Source organism: Trichechus manatus, unplaced genomic scaffold (assembly GCF_000243295.1).
Source record: "Trichechus manatus latirostris isolate Lorelei unplaced genomic scaffold, TriManLat1.0 scaffold00065, whole genome shotgun sequence".
Classification (NCBI taxonomy): Eukaryota; Metazoa; Chordata; class Mammalia; order Sirenia; family Trichechidae; genus Trichechus; species Trichechus manatus.
Window position 1 is genome coordinate 12,979,989 of NW_004444001.1, and position 22,886 is coordinate 13,002,874.

Here is a 22,886-nt window from a genome sequence, read left to right on the forward strand (position 1 = left end):
CACTTATACACTGTTGGTGGGAATGTAAAATGGTACAACCACTTTGGAAATCGATTTGGCACTTCCTTAAAAAGTTAGAAGTAGAAGTACTGTATGATCCAGCAATCCCACTCCTCGGAATATATCCTAGAGAAATAAGAGCCGTCACACAAATAGATATATCCACACCCATGTTCATTGCAGCACTGTTCACAATAGCAAAAAGATGGAAACAACCTAGGTGCCCATCAATGGACGAATGGATAAACAAATTATGGCATATTCACACAATGGAATTCTATGCAATGATAAAGAACAACGATGAAGCCATGAAACATCTTATAGCATGGAGAAATCTGGAGGGCATTATGCTGAGAGAATTTTGTCAGTCAAAGGACAAATATTGTTTAAGACCACTATTATAAGAACTCAAAAAAAGGTTTAAACACAGAAGAAAACATCCTTTGATGGTTACGAGGGTGGGGAGTGAGGGTGAGGGTTATTCACTAACTAGATAGTAGGCAAGAATTACCTTAGGTGGAGGGAAAGACGGCACACACTACAGAGAAGTCAGCACAACAGGACTAAACTAAAGCTAAGAAGTTTCCTGAATACAATGCAACACTTCGATGGACAGAGTAGCAGGGGCAGGGGTCCGGGGACCATGGTTTCAGGGGACATCTAGGTCAACCGACATAACAAAGTTTATTAAGAAAATGTTCTGCATCCCACTTCGGTGAGTAGCATCTGGGGTCTTAAAAGCTAATGAGCAGTCATCTAAGATGCATCAGTTGGTCCAACCACCTGGAGTAAAGGAGAATGAAGAACACGAAAGACACAAGGAAAGTATTAGCTCAAGAGACAGAAAGGGCCACATAAACCAGAGATTTCATCGGCCCGAGACCAGAAGAACTAGATGGCGCCCGGCTACCACCAATGACCGCCCTGACAGGGAGCACAACAGAGAGTCCCAGATGGAGTAGGAGACAGGTGGGGTGCAGAACTCAAATTCTAGTAAAAAGACCAGACTTAGTGGTTCGACTGAGACTGGAGGAACACTGGAAAGCAAGGCCCCTGGACTCTGTCAACCCAGAACTAAAACAAATCCCGAGGCCAACTCTTCAGACAAAGATTGGACTGGACTCTGGGACATAAAGTGACACTCGTGAGGAGTGTGCCTCTTAGCTCAATTAGATACATGAGACCAAACGGAAAGCTTGTGTCCAGAAGTGAGATGAGAAGGCAGAGAGGGTTAGGAGCTGATTGAACGGACACGGGAAATCAGGGGTGGAAAGGAGGAGTATGCTGTCACAGTATAGTGAGAGCAATTAAGGTCACATAACAATGCATGTATAAATTTTGTATGAGAAACTAACTTGACATGTAAACTTTTACTTAAACTACAACAACAAACTAACACAAAAAAAATCATTAAAAAAAAAAAAAAAACCTGAGCCATTGAAAAGCCTTTAGAGACAGTTGTAGTCTGACATACATGGGGTCTCCATGAGTTGGGGTCAACTTAATGGCAACTGGTTAAGCACGAATATCTAGTGGGTTAAGTGCAAATGCCTAGAGATCTGTATTGTAGAGTAGTTTGGTACTCTCTAAGCTCAGTCTTGGGCTGGTCTGCCTGAAAGATGTTAAAGATTTCATCATACAGTATGTGAAGACAAATAAAAATGCACCTAGTGCTTCTCCTAGACAAGGTCCTTGGGCTTCTGAATAGGGTCAATGAGTTGGTGCCACCAAATCTTATCTGAACCAATTCTCCCCTGGGAAGAGTTTCTACGTATAGGTCAAGGTGATGTCAAGCTGCCCACTGAAGACTGTTAGATTTGAGCATTTCCTAATTCACCTTTCCAGTTGTCTAGGGATAATTTCAACATCTACGTTCATAAATTCTGACAGATCTAAGCAATGTCCTGCAAATTGTCCACTCTGAATGCAATAGACTCAGCTCAGCCAAAAAGTTTTCTGGTTAAGAGGCTCCTGGGGCCAAAACCTACTGCTATTTCCAAGTCGGTCTTGTAGGACCTATAGAGGGCAGAGGAAGAGTTCTTGAGGTCTTCTGGGAAGTCCACATTGAGTCTGACTGACATCCTCAGGGTAACATCTGATGAAAAACACAGGGCAATATTTAAAAACCTCTTATTAGTGTTTGAGTGCACAAACTAACAAGTTACATGTGCTTTGAGCTGATGTCAATAGTCACCCAACAAACAAACATTTAATGAGCAGTTACCTACCTCCCTGGGGCTGGCAAAAAGGTCCCTTGGGAGGCAGTTGTTTAAGGCAATTGCAGTGGTGTCCTGAGAGGGAGCTGTCATGCCCCTGACAAGTGAGATTGTGGAGGCACCTTTCCCGAGGCCACCTATAGCCTGCTTTACAGGAACACCAGACTTCATTTCCAGTAGGTCTGCATACTATTGCCAAGCAGAACAGTGAGGAGAGAGAAGATGGTCACTACCTTTGCATTTATAGACTACAAGTATCTATACCCGTGGAGTCCCTGAGTGACACAAACAGTTAAGCCCTCGGCTTCTAACCAAAAGGTTGGAAGTTTGAATCCACCCACAGGCATCTTGGAAGAAACGCCTGGCAATCTACTTCTGAAAAATCAGCCACTAAATACCCTATGGAGCACAGTTCTACTCTGACACACATGGAGTCACCATGAATCAGAACTGACTCAACAGCAACTGGTTTGGTTTGGTTTATCTATACCTGTAGGAAATCCTAACTCTACTTCATTATTGCCCTTCTGAGAAGCTCAATAGTACTGCACAAGATACATGTGATTCCATATGCGTCCCCATGCTATCAGGCATCACCATCTAAAAGGTAACTATTACAACCCTCTTACCAGATGCCTGTGATGATGAATAGGATAGTTTCCTGAACATATAGAGTAGCCAGCCTCCAGATGGCCCCTGACAATCCCTGCCAATGGGTTTTCATGCCGTTTTGTAGTTCCCTCTCATGGTATGACCAATAGAATATTGTGAAAGTAATAATATGTGAATTCTGAGATTCAGTTATCAAAGACACTGGAGCTTCTCTCTTGGTTGCTATCTCTCGGATCAGTAGCTCTGGGGAAGCCAGCTGCCATGTCACAAGGATATTCAGGCATTCTATGAAGAAGCCCCATGTGGTGAGGAACTCAGGTCTCCAGCCAATAGCTAGCAAGGAACTGAAGCCTGCCAACTACCATGAGAGTTTGGAAGTGAACTTCCAGGACCTGCTGAGTCTTCAGATGACTGCAACTATGGCTGCCAGCTCAGCTACAACCTCATGAGAGACCCTGAGCCAGAACCACCCAGCTAAGCTGCTCTCAGATTTCTGACCCTTAGAAACTGTGTGAGACAGAAAATGTTTGTTGTTTTAAGTGGCAAAGTTTTGGGGTAATTTGTTACATGATCTAGATAACAAATACAGAGTGCAAATAAATTTGTGCCATTTACACTTAAAGTTAAATGTAAGTAACCCAAATAGACTCTAATCCCAATGGAGACACCAAAAAAATGCCCAGAAAACAGACTGCTTTGTGTTTATTCACAAAGCTGGACCAAAGTCATATCATTGGGAGCAGGTTATTCTGCCAATGGGTGGCCAGGCAAAGCCCCACAGGGTGACTACCCAAAGGGAAGCCATCAAGTATCCGTTGTTTCTAAAACAGGAGGGACAACCCTGTTCCAGTGATCCCTTGGGCACTAATCCAGTCCTGTACCCTGGCAGAAGGTGGGAGTGGAGCAGAAGGGTTAGGAATAGAAGAAATCAGTGCTGCTAGCGAGGGTGGTGAGCACCCTGGTGGTGCAATGGTTAAGCTCTCGGCTGCTAACTAAAAGGTTGGTGGTTTGAACTTGCCAGCTGCTCCTTGAGAGAAAAGACTTGGTGATCTGCTCCCGTAAAAATTTCAGCTATCCTATAGGGTCACTGTGAATTGGAATCAACACTACAGCACACAACAGCAAAGAGGTTTTGGCTGGAGGGGTGTGGAGTATTTGAAGAATTTTTGACTCCCATGTAAAATGCAGAAATGCCTTAGAAGGATAGCAAAAGCTGTCCTCTCTAGACCAACTACCATATGTCAGGTACTGTTCAGTGTTTACACATATTGTCTGACCTTAGAAGTCCTTGGCTTTGTTTACTATTACTACATTTGTTGTTGTTGTTGTTGTTATTGCTGTAGAGTTGGCTCCAACTCTTGGTGACCTTATGTATGAATGAAACGTTTACTGGTCCTGTGCCATTTTCATGATAGGTTAAACATAGGGTCTTCATTGGCTAATTTTCAGAAGTAGGTCGTTAGGCTTTTCTTCCTAGTCTGTCTTAGTCTGGAAGCTCTGCTAAAACCTGTCCACCCTGGGGAACTCTGCTGGTATTTGAAATACTGGTGGCATAGCTTCCAGCATCACAGCAACACACAAGCCACCACAAACTTGACATACAAGTATTACCAAGTGTCTTAGTTATCTAGTGCTACTATAACATAAATATCACAAGGGGGTGGCTTTAATGAACAGAAATTAATTTTTCACAGTTTAAGAGGCTGGTAGTCCAAATTCAGGGCACAGCTCTAGGGGAAGATCCTCTCTCTGTCTGCTCTAGAGGAAGGTCCTTATCTCTGTTCAGCTTCTATTCCTAGGTTCCTTGGTGATCATGGGGCATATCTCCTCGCATCAGTACTTGCTTGCTTAACTGGCTCTTTTATATCTCAAAAGAGACTGACTTAAAACACACCCTATACTAATCCTACATAACAAAGAAAATCCATTCCCAAATGTGATTATAACCACAGTTATAGGGGTTAGGATTTACAACACAGATTTTTTTTGGGACACAATTCAATCCATACCACAAAGTCTGCTATTACTAAGAATGTCTTTCCTAAAGGATCATCGGGTAAGTTGTTGGAGGAGTATGGGGAGGACAGCATGAGAAGAGAGGTATGGAGAAAATCTGGGGTGATTAGATATCAGTATCATGGTCAGTAAGGAGCCCTGGTGGCACAGTGATTAAGCACTGGCTTAACCGGAAGGTCGTGGGTTCGAACCCACTAGCCGCTCCACAGAAGAAAGATGTGGTAGTCCTCTTCCATAAAGATTACAGCCTTGGAAACCCTATGGGCAAGTTCTACTCTGTCCTATAGAGTCCCTATGAGTCAGAACTCCACTCGACGGCAATGGGTTTTTTTTTTTTTTTTAAATCATGGTCAGTAAGTCTTAATTTTCATCACCCATCCATCCCACCCACCTCCCCTTTGAGGCCAGCTCTTCCTAGGTGTTCCCTGCTGCTACTGAGGTCCATGAGCCGTAGGCTGTTTGTATCATATGGAGCATCCATTTTGCTAAATCTCTTTCTCAGCTAGCCATCAGAAAGGATTCACTCCTCAAGGTGTGAGTGACCAGTCTTTCTGGCAGGACCAATTAAACTTTCCAAGGACATTCGCATTTCAAAAGAGAAACTTGTTACCCAAGTTTCTCAAATGCAGTTGAATAGTGGAGCTCCTTGAAGTCATGCTGCCTTTAATAGAACAAATAAATGAGGAAGAGTTTGTTAATATCTCTATACTGAGTACGTGTTATAAAAGCTCAGAACTATAAACTTAAGTGTCCATAATCACAAGCTGTTGACTAAAACAAACTATTTACTTATGTGGTACTTATTGGTCTGTTTTGTGTAATAGATTTGCTTTCTAGAACTCAAGCAGACACCAAAGGTTTCCAAACAAAAATTGGAAGCAAAACAAAGTTGAATAGAAATCTATTTACTAATTATTTTTTCCCTTAATTAAGGGAAATAATTATAGAGGCAGAAGACCCGTGCTGAGTGGGAACATGGAGGGCTGTTTCCCATGTGTGTTCCAAAGTGCGTTAGTTTTGTGATATGTCCTATGGAAAAGGGGTCTTGAGGACAAACACATTTGGGAAACACAGCGTAAGCTCTCGCCTGCTGGAGGATTCACAACGCACACTGGCATCAGATTGGAGATCTACTAGCTCGAGGAAATGAATGCTGATTATAGAATTTTGTGGGAAATGGCACATCCATAAGGGAGCTATTTCAGGTACAAGTAACAAATAATTAGAACCAAAAATTAGGATACATAGGCTCACAGTGAGATAGACTATTTGAGATATGAGCATTCCAGAAGAATTTGAAAAACAAGAATTATTCTTGCTTCCATTTTAGAATAATAAAATTTAGCATCTGTTGTTGTGTGCCATTGAATCTATTCTGACTCATAGCAACCCTATAGGGTAGAGTAGAACTGTCCTATAGGGTTTCCTAGTCTGTAAATCTTTATGGGAGCAGATCACCAGGTCTTTTCTCCCGCAGAGTGGCTGGTGTGTTTGAACCTCAGACTTTTGGTTAGTAGCCAAGCACTTAACCATTGTACCACCTCAGAATCTGCTAGTGCTTTCCAATTTACAAAGCAGTTACCTTTGTAACTTACACTGTGTAGGATAAGGAGCAGTCCTGTCTCACTGCTTCTATGGGATACCAAGTGCCCAGGAGATGGACCTGACCAGGTCTCTGAGACATAAGAGAGCTAGCATGACTTTGAAAGGGAGTCAATGGATAGAAACTCCAATCCCATAGACTGGGAGGTTTTGCTAATTCCTTGCTTCTGATCCATTCATGTTCCAGTTTCCTATTTCCTGACCTACAATGCCAGAAAGAAGGGAGCTTGCTATTTATTAATAACCTGAACCAATCCGTGCTAGGCCCATCAATTTCCCAGGTGAAGAGGATCCAGTAGTTTGCTGGGTGGGACCTGGCTACATCTTGGGACTACTTTGTGAGAATCATCACATAAACCACTAAACAAACATTTGCTCACCATCTGAAATAAGGAAAAACTGGCTGAGAGGCTTTGTCCTGGAAAGCTGTGAAGTCATAAAATCACATCATACCTTTTGGATCACTTCACTCACCTACTAAGGACACTTGGCTCTAATAGTAAGGAGCTCAGACAGACTTCCTTCTGATATTCCCAATCCTCAATTCTAAAGCAATAGGTCTTTCACTCACCTGTTGTCACCACAATGCTCAAAATGTCGGTGGATTCGTCAGTGCTGTTTCCTAGAACTGGAAAGCTGAGGTTGTTCAAGTAAGCTTTGATAGGCTCCAGGAAGGATGCGTTTTCGAAACTGATCTCGATATCCACAGTGTAATCCTTAGCTACAGGGCTACTTGTGGCAACTGAAATGAAAGCACAAGAAATGAAGGTTGTAAGAACTTAGAGTGGGAGATGGAAAGAGAACACTTTAGCAGTTAAAGGTAATGGCAGGTGTATGTGGATGTTGGGCCTCAAGAATTTCAGCCCAGCTACCACCACTGACTGCTCTGACAGGGATCACAACAGAGGGTCTGGACAGAGCTGGAAAAAATGTAGAACAAAATCCTAACTCACAAAAAAAGACCAGACTTACTGGCCTGACAGAGACTGGAGAAACCCCCAGAGTATGGCTCCCAGACACCCTTTTAGCTCAGTAATGAAGTCACTCCCGAGGTTTACCGTTCAGCCAAAGATTAGACAGCCCCATAAACAAAATGAGACTAATGGGGTACAACAGTCCAGGGACTAGAAGGCAGGATGGGGCAGGAAAGCTGGTTATAGGGAACCCAAAGTTGAGAAGGGACAGTGTTGACATGTCATGGGGTTGTTAACCATTGTCCTAAAACAATATGTGTACTAACTGTTTAATGAGAAAATATTTGTTCTGTAAACCTTCATCTAAAGTACAATAAAAAAAGAAAAAATAAAAATAAAAAAATAAAAAGAATTTCAGCCCTCAAGAATTTCTAATATAACTTTCTAGAGAAAAAGAACAGTTTGTCTACACCCCACCACTAATCCTCCTCTTCAAGGTACTTGCTCTCTATGACTTTACTATTTAAAAAAGAAAAGCAGTGGATCTGCCTGGTCTCAGTGCAGTGGTCGCTGGCCATTTGAAAGACCCACAGGCTAAGAACAGGACTTGTCCTTTTCTTTCCATTCCCACCACAACTCCATGGTGTCCCATACCAATGACTGCTGTGTGGAGAACGAACTTTAATGGGATAAGAATGGGAGCAGGAAGAGAGAATGGACTACAATGGGGCAAGAATGGAAGCAGGGAGATCTAGCAGGGAGGCTCTGAAAACAGTCCAGATAATAAATGCCATGGCCTTCCTTGGAAGTTCCAAAATGCTAACTGGACAGGGATGAGTCAGAGTGTCTCCAGCACTATTCAGCTGACATGCATGTATTCTGCGAGCTGAGTCCATGCCTGGCTTGAAGACCTCCTGGGAAAGTCATCCAGTGAATTCTCTTTACTCTTAACTATGCACAAAGCATGTGCTCTTTGTTCTTATTCTGTATTTCCTGTGTCTAGAATATGATAGGCACTCAACAAAAGTTTGAGAAACTGGAAAGTAAAATAGAAGAAATCTTAAGTTCTTCCTTGCTTTTCCAAATTGTCTCCAAGCTGGTTGACAGGCTGGTCTTCTTCTTTTTCTTTCTTTTCTTTTTTTTATTCTTGTAGTTAAATGAAGCTTACATTTCAAGTTAGTCTCCCATACAAAATTTTTTTACATCCATTGTTACGTGACCCTAATTGCTCACCCTACTCTGCGACAGCACACTCCTTCTTTCCGCCCGATTCCCCATGACCGTTCAACCAGCTCCTAACCCTCTCTGCCTTCCCATCTTACCTCTGGACAGAAGCTGCCCCTTTGGTCTCTTGTATCAGGCTGGTCTTCTAAATCCTCTCCCAACTTGCCCAGACTTTGTTGCCTCTGCTTCTCAACACACTCCCACTCTGGGCAGGCCAACCTCCTCGCCCTTTCCTTGGGCATGGTCCTTCCTTGTCCTCCTTACCACACAGCTCACAACACGCTCATTCTGACCCGCTCTGTCTCCCCTCAGGCTCTGTTTCTCCCTTGACCTAGCTGAAATCCTAGACTTCATGCCGGCCCGTCCGCATCATCGTCATCTCCACAATGAATCTTAGAATTTACAGAACACTTGCACAAATGCTCTCTCCCTTGATCCTCACTTCACAATCCCAGCAAATAGACAGGGAAGACAGATCTATCCAGGGAGAAGCCTGATGGTCGCTTTATTAAGTCTTAAGTTGCAGCTATTAAATTGCAGTGCTTAGACTGAAACTCCAGTGTTCTGTTTCCCAAGGTGGACCATCCTACTCACCTAGTCTGTGTCAATTTCCCAGACCTATTCAAGCACATAACCATCATTTTCCTGTCCCAAATTTCAGTTCTTACAGATTTGGACTGTACCAAGCATGACTGTTTATATATATAGGCATGGAGCTCACCACACAATGTATACATGCACAGTCAATTCTTGTTAAACCTGGGACTCTCGGAACTGAGTGACAGGTTCACCTCTCTGATGCCACCAGAATCTTTGACTCAGTCTTGGCTGGAAGTAGAAGTTGTGGTCTTAGTAGCTAATGAAGAGCCATAAAAGAATGGGAGGTTTTTTTTTTTACACAGGTACTTTGAGAAGACAAATTGTGTTTATCTTTTTTTTGCCTTAAATTTTTTTTGTGTGTGTGTGCTTTAGGTGAAACTTTACAGAACAAATTAGTTTCTCATTCAACCATTTATACACAAATTGTTTTGTGATATTGATTGCAAGCCCCACAATGTGTCAACATTCTCGCCTTCCACATCTCAACTCCGTTTCCATCTGTCCATTTTTCCTATCCCTTCCTGCCTTCTCTTCACTGCTTTTGGGCAGGTGTTGGCCCTTTTGGTCTCATACACACGAGTGAACTAAGAAACATGTTCCTCATAAGTGGTATTGTTTGTTTTATAGACTGGTCTAATCTTTGGCTGATGCATGAACTTTGGGAGTGGCTTCAGTTCTGAATTAAAAGGATGTCTGGGGGTCATAGCCTCAAGGGTTGCTCTAATCTCTATCAGACCAGTCTGGTCTTTTTTTTTTTGTAAGGCTTATTTTATCTTGTCAGTTAAATGAGAAAAAGATTAATGAATATTTGAAAAACTATTTCTGTAAAATTTAAGTCAAATTTGAAAGTATGACATGTATACTGTACTACAAAATTAAAATTACATGTCTGTTTACTAAAAGAGCAAAAAATTTTTCCATAATATTAAAAGGTTTGTTTTAAATGTTCCAAGGACTATAAAACCATAAGAATGGAATAGGTTACTTATGAGAAACTCCATTTGTTAAATGTTTACTGCAAAAAGCTGTAATATTTGTTCACTTAGTGTTTTAAACCATGTTTGTCTTAGGAGGTTGGTTTTATACATTAACCTTGCTGACAATTATTTTTATTCTGGCGTCATTCAACTTGTTCCAATTAACTCAAACTGTGAAAGAAGTCTGTGCAGATTGTCATAAAATTAGGAAAGCACTTTAGGGTATATTTCCTAAATATTTACAAGTAGAACACAGTGATTTTTAAAACCCACTGTGGAATTTCATTCTGGCATGCTACTATGGCATTGGTTCAAATTTCCTGTGTTCCTTCTGGTTCTCAAATCGTTCTGTGCTGAAAAGAAGCTTCCTGGAAGAACTATTAATCCTAATTTGTATAATCCTAACCGTACAGCACATTATGCTACCTTTTGGGAACATTTGCAAGGAAAGCGGCTGCATGATATTTACAAGGTCTTCCTTAGAGCATACTCTTTCCTGAAAAGTAATGCAGCAATGCTTATACCCTTTTGAAGATTCATTAGCTCCAGGATGCTCTAACTGGTCAGTTTACTCTCCACCCATGAATATAAATAGGATTTCCTGGACGTTGGCTGCTTTTGAGATGAGTGAAGTGGGGGAAGTGGATAACAGGTCCTGGATCATCCACTTCAATCATCTACATCATTGCATCCTGGAGTCTGATCCCAGCAGAACATCAGCGCCTGCCTGAGGATGTTTCCATAGCTCAGCCCTGAGCCTGTCTCCCGGTCCTCTTTTCAGACCTAAGTATAGAACAAGCGTGTGCCTGGAAAGCACGTGGTGACTCATGGATGTCATCATTCCCCACTAAAACCAAGGCAGCTCTTCTGCTGAGAATTTGCAAGGAGCTGAACCAAAGGCTTAAAGTACTAACAGACAGGCTCCTGTGACCTTCAGGAATTCCGGTCTGTGGGATTCCTGCAAATTATTTAAGCACCAGCCTCTACGGTCCTCTTTCCTGCATTCACCTTTATGTTCTATGACAAGGAGCTTCAGAATAACCCCCAGCCTGAACATCACCTCATCCCAGAGACTGATAAGGATGGGGAACATCTAATGGGGAAGGAAATGTTTTCTCCTTAGAAACAGTCAATTCCTCAAAGCAGGCTAAAAATGCCATGGTAACTCAGCGGGCTATGGGCTTGGCCTTGGAAATCATCTATTCTAGAGGTCTTCACCCCTGGCTGAATTCTACACACACCCCCCATTCTAGAGCCTCAGCTAGGTGAACCAAAGTAGAATCTTTATGGTTTGGGTCCAGAAATTTGTTTTTGTTTTGTTTTTTCAGTTTATACCAATCATTCTCATAACCAAGCAGGTTTGGCATCTAACACTCTAACCCAGAGAAAGACACTGAGAAGGTAAGTGAGTTATTTGAGGGCGGAGAGCCAGGATTAGCAACACAGGAGGCTGAATAGTGCCCCCTCCACCCATCTAAATGGAACCTCAGAATGTGGCCTTATTTGGAATAAGGATCTTCGCAGACGTAATTAAGGTAAAGACCTTGAAATGAGATCACCCTGATTAGGGTGGCCCTAAATTCAATGATGAGTGTCCTTATAAGAGACAGAAAAGGAGAGACACAGGAAAGAAGACAAGTGAAGAGGCAGAGATTGGAGTTTTGCTTCCACAGGCCAAGGAATGCCAGGAGCCACCAGAAACTAGAAGAGGCGAGCAAAGATTCTCCCCTAGAGTCTTGGGAGGGAGCATAGCCCTGTTCACACCTTGATTTTGGACTTCTGGGCTCCAGAACTATGAGAAAATAAATTTCCACTGTTTGTAGCCACCAAGCTTTTGGTAATGTTTTGAGGCAGCCCTAGGACACTAATACAATATCGAACCTTGTTGTCTGTTTTTGTTGGGTTTGGTTTCAGACACTTCCTTCTGCTGCTCCTATGGAGTAAACAGTCAGGCAATGTTTAGGTATATTTGTTTACCCCCGATTTTTCTCTTTTGCCTGGAGGAAGCTGATACTTACTTTATTCCCTCTCAGGGATACTAGAGGGAATCATAGTCGATCATAGTAAAAGTGACAATAATGACATCAGCTACCATTTATTTACCATCTATTAGGTTTTAGGGCCATGTGGACAGTAGGCTTATTCCCATTTTGCAGATGTCAAAACTGAGGCTGAAAGAGGTGAAGCCACATCCATAGCAAGTGTCAGAGCTGAACTTTGAACCTATTTTTTCTGATTTCAAAGTCCATTTTCTTTCCACCATACCCTGCCACAATGCAAAATGGAAGAAGATACTAAATGTGACCACTTTGTAGCGCCCAAAATACCATTAAAATGTAAGGTATTATTTTTAAGTATTGTCTTTAGAGCTCTGTGCGTAATTCTTTTTTTTTTTTTAATTTTATTGTTGTAATTTAAGTGAAAGTTTACAGTTCAAGTTGGTCTCTCATATAAAAATTTATGCATACATTGTTATGTGACCCTAATTGCTCCCCCTATACTGTGACAGCACCTTCCTCCTTTGCACCCCTGATTTCTCATGTCCATTCAACCAGCTCCTGGCCCTCTCTGCCTTCTCATCTCATCTCTGGACAGGAGCTGCCCATTTAGTCTCGTGTGTCTACCTGAGCTAAGAATCTGTGTGTAATTCTTAAAGTAGGTTTTTTAAAAAAAAAAAATCAAGCTCAAAGGCAAATTAGTAATAGCAAATAAAATAATCATATAAAACTTTGTTCAATTCTATTTAGCACTATGTCTTAGACGTCCACTCAGGAAAAAGGCATGGTGACCCATTCTCACTTACACTCATGGATTTTGACATCAAGCCTTGTGAGGTTCATTTGTCTGTTCCTTTATTCATTCATTTATAAGTACGTTTAACATTCATTGAGTGCATATCTGCCAGCACTGAGCTAGGCACTGGGGCTACAGGGCAAATAAAGAGGCAACGTCCTGCCTTCATGGATCTTCTAGCCTCAGGCTTGAGGCAAACAGTTAAGTTCAGACTTTATTATCAGGCAGTTCTAAAGGGCATGGAGAAATATATGGTAGGGTAACGAAACAGAGTGACAGAGACAATGGGGAGAGGGTGTTATTTTTTGCAGAACGGTTAAGAAAGATGTTTCTAAAAAGGTAAATTTGAGCAGAGACACAAATGACCTGAGGAGGTGATCCATTCAGATATAGGGGACTATCACTAGGAAAAGGGAATAAAGGCAAAAGCCCTGAGGTAACAACTCTCTTGGCTTGTTCAAGGGATAACAAGAAGATGCCCCTTGTGATCTGGGGCATTTGGTCTCAGCTGGAATGTAGAACAGTATTATGATCCTGTGAGCAGCCCATAGGACTTCCGCTGAGCCTTTCCCTGTAATGCCCCAAGGCGAGAGTCTCACTTTAAGGGAGGTTGCCCAGACACTAAGCAAAAAGTTGAAGGTTCGAGTCCACCCAGAGGCACCTCAGAAGAAAGGCCTGGTGATCTACTTCTGAAAAATCAACCATTGAAAACTACATGGAGCACAGGTCTACTCTATACACATGGGGTCGCCATGAATCGGGGTTAACTCGACCGCAACTGGTTTGGTTTGCCCAGATGCTTGGTTAATAGCCCAACCCACGTGCGGAGGGAGCGAGAGGACCTCTCTGCTTATCTCTCAGGCAGGCCCACCATTAGTGTGGAAATACCAAACCCTGCCTGTCCACCCCTCCCAAACCTGAGGACTTCAGAGCCTGGGAAAGTGATATTTCTTGTCCTGCCCCAGACCAAGAAGGCCCTAAGAGGACCAGAGGACAAGTTCCCCACTTTGTGTGACTGTGTATTTTAGATGCCCTTCCACACTCCTTTGTTCCTTCTGGACCATCCTGATATTTTCTTTTTTTTTTTTTTCCCTTGAGTTCCTTTGCCCCTGGTGTTGTTTAGTCTGGATTTCTCTGACTCACAGATGCCCTGAATGGAAGGTAACAAATTCAAGGTGTCATCAGTGTCACAGACGGAGGCCTACTGGCAGGCCCAGGAGGCAAAACAAGCCAGGATTTCCCCTCTCCTTGCCCATAAATCACTGCTGGCCACACAGCACTAATCTTACAGAGACATTTCTGGGAAGTTGGCCACAGACTGTGACAAGGTGCTCTGAACCTTAATCACAGCTGTTAAAGTAAACAATACTATTTTTGCCTGGCAACTCAAACGCGAACTGTGGCTTCTCAGAGTCGTAGCCTAAGTAGGTGCATAAATTAATCTCCCACCTGGAAAAGAATGAAGCTGCCGACTTCTTCCAGGAGAAATGAGGTTGGTGTGGTTTTCTCTTGACCCAAGGGGGCAATGCTTCCTTGTCACTGATGGTTTGTCTCTCTTGTTTCTCCCTCTTGAGATATTTACCAGGTAAATATCAAAAGATACCTGTTGTCCCATTGATTTCTGGAAATGCTCTACCAAAAAACCTGTTGCTGTTGAGTTGATTCCGACTTATAGTGACCCTATAGGGCAGAGTAGGGCTGCCCCATAAGGTTTCCAAGGAGTGCCTGATGGATTCAAACTGCTGACCTTTTGGTTAGTAGCTATAGCACTTAACCACTATGCCACCAGGGTAATGTACTAGTAGGTGGTAATTTGGCAACATTGTCTCTATCCTCTTGTAGCATCAGACAACCAATACAGCCAAAGGATCCTGTTCACTCTTAAGGTTTTGGAAAGGACTACTCACCCAGAGAGAAACTGCCATGACCCCAGGCTATAGCTTACCTGGCAGGTGTGGATGGATGGGAGTGTCACAGCACCATGTAATAAAATACTGGACTCTGAAGTCTAGATAAAAAAAATCAATTCTTCTGGCTAGCCATATACCCTGAAGCAATCATCAAAGTCAGCCCCATCTAAAATTCATCATCTACTAAAATGAAGGTAGTGATGCCAGCTCTTCCTACTTTACAAGGCTGCGTCAAGAATCATGAAATGGGATCTCATGGGCAAGAGCCAGAAGTATGTGTCGAAAACTATAACTCTTAACTATGAGCATAGACTTAGGAGACAGAGAGAACCAGAGTGGAATGCCTTCTTACCTGGGCAAGTCATTTAACCTCTGTGAGCCAAACTTCACTCATCTGTAAATTAGGAGCAATGTTTCCTCTGCAAGATTGTTGTTAAGGAGCTAGGGTACCATATGTAAACACTAGCAAAGTGTCTGGCACATAGTAGCCATTCTAAAATGGTAGCTAGAAATCATAGCACCGGTTACACTAAAATTAAGAATTATGCTCTACACAGAAATCTGCAGGTATATTTGATCAGGTCTTACCTTTGAGATAACTAAAGAAGCAAACAAACAAAACTGATAAGAGATTAAAAAAAAAAAAAAAACTCAAATATAAATACCAACCCTAAAAACAAACCCACATATCAGTCAGAGAGCCCAACACTCTCAATCTCATTCTACCACCCCGTTACCCATTCAGAGCAATAAATGGCACAGGTTCTCGCAAAAAGATTATAGCCATGAAACTCCAAAACTCTATTCCTCAGCCTAGAAAATGCACCACATTTCCAGGAGCTGGATCAAAAAGGGCTAGTACATTGGGCTGCCAGGGCTGCAGAAAGGACAGGATTTCCACACTGGCAGCCGGGGAACCCAATCTGGTATGAACCTTGCCCTTACTACATAAGGGCTAAATTGTAGGAGTGTCTAGTGCAGGGTTAAGATGCCCTGGGTCCCCCTTTCTTGCCACTTTGTCTCCCACTAGCCATTCCTTTTGAAGCCAAAGAAGAACCAATGGGATCTCTTCAGCACCAGGCTCCAAGACAACCTTCCCTATCAAGCTCAGAAACCTGGAATGGAGAATGCTGCCAATTGACGTAGAAGACACGTTTGTGTCACTTCTAACCAATAAGAAACTTCTACTTCCTGTCGACTTTGAAGATTCCCCTTAAGACAAAATTTTGAACTTACTGGTGAACTTCCAAATTCAACTTATTCCAACTCCAGTTTCTACCTGTGGCCTCTCCAGTCACCTAGTCACCAAGGCGTGTGGACTCCTAGAGGGTCATCTGCATCATTGTTCTCCTTCAGTCCCATGTCCAGTCCATTCCAGGACCTTTCAATCCGTTTCTCAAAGTGTCTTTCACGCGCGTGTTCTCTGATCCTTTCCAATCTCACCTCCAGGGGCAGAGTCTCAAGTCCAGACTGCTAAGCCTCCTAGCTGGTTTCCTTGGCACTAGGCTTTTCTTCACTGAATTAATTCAGCCATAAGTAGTTGAATAATTTTCCCTAAAGGTGGCTTCTATCAGTTTACTTATCTTCACCAGCCCCTGAGCTAGTCTAGAATCTACTTCCTGGCATCGAGAACACTCCATAATCAGGACATAAGTCTGGATGCTTTGGACCCATTCTTATTTGCCTTTGTTCCCTTCACTCTAAAAGGCAAAGCCACAGTTATTCCTCCCTCTGGGCCTTTGTACAGATTTCTCTCCCTCATCAGTGTTTTGAAATAACCAGTAACCAGTTGCCATCAACAAGTCGATTCTGACTCATTAAGACAGACCCATGTGTGTCAGAGTAGAACCATGCTGCATAGAGTTTTCAATAGCTAATGTTTTGGAAGTAGATTGCCAAGCCTTTCTTCCAAGAAGTCTCTGGATGCTCTCAAACCTCTCTTCCTAAAATGCTAAGTCCTATATCATGGCGTCCTTTCTCCTGTCTTCAAGAAGGTATAGGCAACAGATACAGAATACCTTCTCTGTACTGGGGAACAAATGCTGTGTATTTTTTTTTTTAAATAAAATTAATTGGTTTTGCTTTTTAATACAGAAAACTATTAAAAAACACAAATAAAACCCAGATAACTCTATTAACATTTTTAAAAGTAATATGTGCATAACATTATTTAATCCCCTCAATTGTCCTGTAAGATCAGCGTGTTATCTTTTAAAATGTCCCAGTGAGGCTAAGTAACTGTCCAAGGCCGTTTAGGAAGTTCATGGTGGACTGAGAATACAAATGAGCCTTGGTGCTACCCTTAAAGGTGATTCTATTCCAGACTCAAAGGATTTGGTCCGGTGCCTCGAAAGGAAACCCCTGACTTAGTTCTCTTTCACTTGGAACCTTTGCTTGTCTTCTTCTCTCATTACGGCTCCCGAAAAGGAGATCTATGTGCAAGTGAGTAAAGGGAGCAAACACAGTCCCAATCTGAAAATCAGAGCCCAATTTGGACACTCAGTTACCACACCAGACAGAACACAGACACCTCAGTGTGGAATCATGCTGAACGCTGGGGTAGATTAACCAGTAAGCATGGAACGCACCAGCTTACAGTAAGCAAGGTACACATGGGCTTACTTTTGCTTACTTACTAATCCGTAGTGTGCAATTTCACATGTGGTGAAAAACAGGTGAAATGCTATTAAGTAAGTACAAGTACGCCCGTGTGTACCTTACTTATTGGGTAATCTGTCCCTGGTGAGTGTTATACTCCCATTGCTGTTCTTCACCTCCTGGAGAGTGATGCTCTCAATTGCAGCTTACATGGTGGGAATGTGGGACCTACAGCCTGGGCTCTTCTCTGGTCATTTCTTACTTCAGTGATTTTGTAAAAATACCAAGGCCAATCCATTGTCTGCAGATGATGGGTTGACTCATTAACCCTTCCAAAATGATTCTAGAGATCCAAGAGCACAGAGAACCATGTATAATAAATGGAAAACATGTTTTCATGGTGATTTATTATCACCATGGTTGTTTTTAATTATGCCTGGAAAAATTCTGGAATGTCTGATCCCTAGATCTAGCTGTGGTTTCCTCTCCAAGGGCTAGCCCCTCACTCTGTCTCCATCGGCTGTAAACAGCTGGGTTGGGAAGTGCAGGAAGACGTTACTTTTACAGCTGTGGGGTCACCGACTGCTCCACAGGAAGCTGGCAGCCTGAGCCCTAGAAGAACTTGGCAGAAACCTGGAGCTGGAACTCATTTCCAAATAGTTTGATTTAAAAGATAAAGGTCTTTCAAAACATCAATGGACACATCTCCAGCCCTGTTCCTGTCACAGGGTGCCAGAGGGTTCAGGAGCTGTCAGGGATGGGGAAGAGATGATGGTGCTTGTTTGAAAGTTCAGAAAGCACAGTCTGTGCTATGAGCCATTTCAGCAAGGTGGGGAGAAAGGCTAGAGGGGATTCTATAAGGACAACAAAACAAAGGCTAATACAGAAAGAAATAGAAAAGGAAAAGGAAGGGAAAGAATAAAAAAGACGAAGGAAAGAGAGAAAAGGAAAAGCTAAAGGAAAAAAGAAATAAAAGGAAAAATGATCAGTGGTATGATCTTCCAACGAGCATTTCAAGACCTTAATAACATGTGGCCAAATTCTCCTTCCAACAATGCAATGCAAAGACTTCTAACAGACACCGCTATCCTGACCTTAGAGCAAGCCTGCTCCCTGTGGCAGCCTAGTGTCCCTTCTAGACCACACACTGAACAGATCGAGTCACAGCATGCCTGAAAAAAAGTGATTCTTTTTTTCATTAAACTTAATGCCAAAAGTTAAGAAGTTTAGCTTCTAGACAATTGGCACAACCACTAGGGCAGCAGACCCATAAGGACAGGACTGCATGTTATGAACTTGCAAAGGGACAGCTACAACAGAGCCATGCACTCTTTTCATTTGTTCACTCATTTACTGAGAAACTGGGCTCGGCATTTGGGTTACAAAGATGAAGAAGATTCAAGAGAGCTCAAGTCTGCTGGGGATGCAAACAGGAAGCAAAATAATTACAACCCATGGGGACAAATGCTGTAAGATGGAAACATATCAAGGGCAATGGGAAACTAGAAAAAGCAGCCCCTTCCTGCCTGGGGGGAAGGAAGTCCCTGGTGGTACAAATGGTTAAACTGCTTCTCTGCTAACTGAAAGGTTAGAGGTTGGATTCCACTCAGAGGCACCTCAGAAGAAAGACCTGGTCATCTAGGGGTTGCCATGAGTTGGAATTGACTCCATGACAACTGGTTATATGGGAACTGATGGGAGACCTTACAGACAGGAAACCATCTGAATTGAGACATAAGAGGGAGTTCCCGACAAGCAAAGGGAGATGAACACTGTCTGCCAGGGTGGCTGGGTCATCGACTGTGTGAAAGGAACAGAAGGAGATCAGGCAGGAAGGGAATGTGGGGTTCTGTAGGACATGAGCAGATGGTTGAAGTTCTCCTCAAGGCAATAGGGAGACAATAAAGGATTTTAAGGATGGAAATAAGAGGATCAGATTTATGCTTTTGAAAGGTTGCTATGGTGGAAATAGGAAGATCAGGTCCTAGGAAAATTCACACTTGTGTGGGGCCCCACATTTGGGACCGGACACCAAGGATGACAGAACGAGTGCTCGCAGCCCTCCACTTCCCCCAACGCTCCAAAGGGGAGAGTCCTATATTTTCCAGTCCACTTCTTTGGAGTTTAGTTGAGAAAATAGGAGTGGGAAACCACAGGTCTAGAGTCTATACTGATGCACAAAATAAAGCAACGGAGTGCTGGGAGATAGGAGAAGTTAAAAACAACAAGGCTAAAGGAAAGCCTGCTGGGTTGAGATCGAGAAGCTGGCTTTTTGGTGGTGGTGGAGGGCAGTTTAGGAGAAAGCCACAGGGACATCTTCAGGATATGGGGAATGGTGATGGGAGAGAAAAAGGGGGATTGTGATGTGTTGCTGGAGTCCCTGGTGGTGCAAATGGTCAACAAGCGTGGCTACTAATTGAAAGGTTGTAGGCTCGAGTCTACCCAGAGGTGTCTCAGAAGAAAGGCCTAGCAACCTACTTCTGAGAAATCAGCCATTGAAAACAGTATGGAGCACAGCTCTACTATGACATACATGGGATCACCATGAGTTAGAATTAACGGCAACTTTTTTTAAAAATGTGTTGCTGATTTGTTTAATCTCATTTAATAGAGAATAAAGTTCCTTTGTAAATACTTTCAGCAACTGAACTGTACTTCTTGACCCTGATGCTGCTTGGATACTAAACACTGTGGATCACAGTGTTCAAAAAAGTTGCAGAATGTCAGTTGATGGGACTTATGGGAAGAGACTGCCAAAGAATGAGTTTACATACCTGCTTGTCTCTTACTTAGTGGCTCTTTCCCAGTTAGTTCTTGTTCCTGGAGAATCTGAAAGAATGTTTTAAAGAATTGTCAATTAATGTTAGAGAAGTCTTTCCATGCACATTTTAATGCTGAATTCAGGGTTGTAGATTTAGGGTTAGCAGCCTGGCACCCAGGGGATACCAGGCAAGCACCAAGTGAATGGTAGGGAAGATGAAACGCAGTCGCCCCTGTAACATGACCGGGGAATTCACTTTTTCATAGGCCATTCTCTAGATCCAGGAGCAGAAGAAATCACCATATCTGAGTTTCTCAGAGTTCCTGCGGTTTGGGTCCTGTCAAAAGATATAAATGATAATGTTCTACACTTGCGCTCTTTGCCTAAGACTGGAACCCTGAGTCATTCCAATGACCTTTTAGACAAATCTTACGACCTCTTCTCAGCACTCAGCCTGTCCCCATCTCAATATTTCAGCTGCTTTAGGGCTGTTTAATCCTCGTGCATGCTTACAAATTATTTCCTGTTCTTCTGGTCCTTTTTCTCTTAGATAGTTCTATGGCTGCTTTTTGCAGTAGAGCCGAATCTATAGTCAGGCCAGCTGGGTACAAGGCTTTTCCACTTACCAGCTATGTGGCCTTGGGAAAGTTACTTATCCTCTCTGAGTCTCAGTTTTTTCTTTTGTAAAATGGGAATCATAATAGTGCCCTCCTCATAGGATTGTTATAAGGATTAAGTGTGCTGCCACATGGCACAGAGTAAGCTCTTAATAAATGTTAGTTATTATCACATAGTTCAGTGGTTAAGAGCAAGGACTCTGCAGCCATTGAGTTCAAATCCCAGCTATGCCATAATACGGCTGTGTGACTTTGGTCAAGTTACTTACTCTCTCTGGGCCTCAGTCCTCACCTGGGATAAAAATAGTCTACTTCTTGAGGTTGTTGTATCAAATGATTAATGAATGAAAGCACTGGGCAGAGTTGTGGTTAATAGCAAGTGCTGTTGATGGACAGGACAGCATACTGCTCTGCGGCACCATGCACATGGAACACTCTGTCCAACACTACCACCTGGTTAGTTGTTGTAAAGTTCATCTCCTTTCATCACGTAAGCTCTTTGTTTAAGAACTGGCATGGATCGCCTTTGACTCCACATACCTGTGAACATCACCCAAGGCAAAGCTCATTCTGGCATATGTGTAGTCTACCATGACTTGCTAGATATTTCACTTAATAACAATAACAAAAATAACAATTCCTAAGATTTATTCAATACTCTGTGCCAGGCACTATTCAGTACTTGATGTGTGATTACTTATTTAATCTACACAGCAATTTTAGAGGTAGGTACTATTATTATCCGCATTTCACTGGTGAGGAAACAGAGGCACAGAAAGGTCAAATAATTTGCCTAAAGTCACACAAGCTTTGGCTGGTAGAGCTAAGATTTGAACCCAACTACTGGCTCCAAATTCTGTACTTGTCCACATAGGCATTGGTATCATCTTGTCAGGAGAGACCCTGTGGTTTGTGGGTTTGTCTTAGTGACCAAGGCTCTTTATCTAGTACATTTTCTCTCTTGCCTCCTCCTAATCCTTCCTCCTTTTCAATGACTACCTCTCTTAGCCTGGCTCCTCCTCTCCTCTACTAAATTATATTTTTAGGAAAATATCAGAAGTCAGCCATGCACCTCCATGTGGTGCAAAGGTTAATGAACTCTGATGCTAACCAGAAGGTTGAAGCTTCAAGTCCACTCAGAGGCACCTCAGAAGAAAGGCTTGGTGATCTACTTCTGAAAAGGCAGCCATTGAAAACCCTATGGAATGCAGTTCTTCTCTGCAACACATGGGGTCGCCATGAGTTGGAATCCACTAGATGGCAGCAGGTTTTGTTTCTGTTTAGGAAGGAGAGAGGGACTGTGTACCTGATAGTTCATTAATTTTTTAGAAGAAGTGAATAGAGGAATGACAGATGATGATTGGAATTTCAAAACTCCAATTGTTGCTTCATTCTTAATGAAGTTATTTTAGATATACTTAAATGTGCAGGAACTGAAAGGAAGCAAAGGCAATGTATATGTCTGGTTCCTGCCCAGCTTCCTCTGGAGCTGTCTTTGGCTCTGTGCCCAGGCAGGCAGTTGGGGGGTTGGAAGGAAAGGACCGTCCGCTGCATTCCTGCTGCCTGTTCTCCTGGGCCTGTCAGCCATGGGGAAGCTTTCTCTGTTGCTGGGTTATGATTGGGCGACTCAGCCCAGAAGAATGTGATTGCTGATGATCACCTATAGGCCACTCTCCTAAGTCAAGATTCAATGGACTTATGAATTGAAGATCTGCTGCTGTTAGTTGGACGTGAAAGTCAAGCTATATTTCCGTTCTATCTTGCAGGGTATTTTGAATCCTTGTGAGTGTAATATACACGTGCCGCCACTCTCACTCCATTCTCCCATCTGATTCAGTAGGTCCAGGGTGGGTTGCGGAAACCTGCCCTTTTTAACCAGCACATCACTCAGCATGAGGCTGCCCTTTGAGAAACCTGCTTTGCCGACCTTCTGAATCCCAGGGGTGATCCTCTGTAACTTGCAGGGGCATCTTTTGGAAGCGCTGCCTCCACAATCCTGCCGCCACCTCCTTCTTCTTTCTTGCTACCTACTGCCTGTCTATTGTA

The 22,886-nt window shown here is 42.8% G+C and overlaps 1 protein-coding gene across 1 annotated transcript in view; it reads right to left on the reverse strand.

Moving 5' to 3' along the window:
- Positions 1-22,886, reverse strand: part of ADGRF5 (adhesion G protein-coupled receptor F5) — a 68,652-nt gene that overhangs the window by 40,800 nt on the left and 4,966 nt on the right. Inside the window, exons 2-5 of the mRNA XM_004379531.2 lie at positions 20,237-20,291; positions 7,018-7,188; positions 2,229-2,405; positions 1,989-2,095 (exon numbers count right to left, since the gene is read on the reverse strand). Coding sequence (XP_004379588.1) covers positions 1,989-2,095; positions 2,229-2,405; positions 7,018-7,188; positions 20,237-20,291 — 510 coding nt within the window. The remainder of the gene's footprint in view (positions 1-1,988; positions 2,096-2,228; positions 2,406-7,017; positions 7,189-20,236; positions 20,292-22,886) is intronic.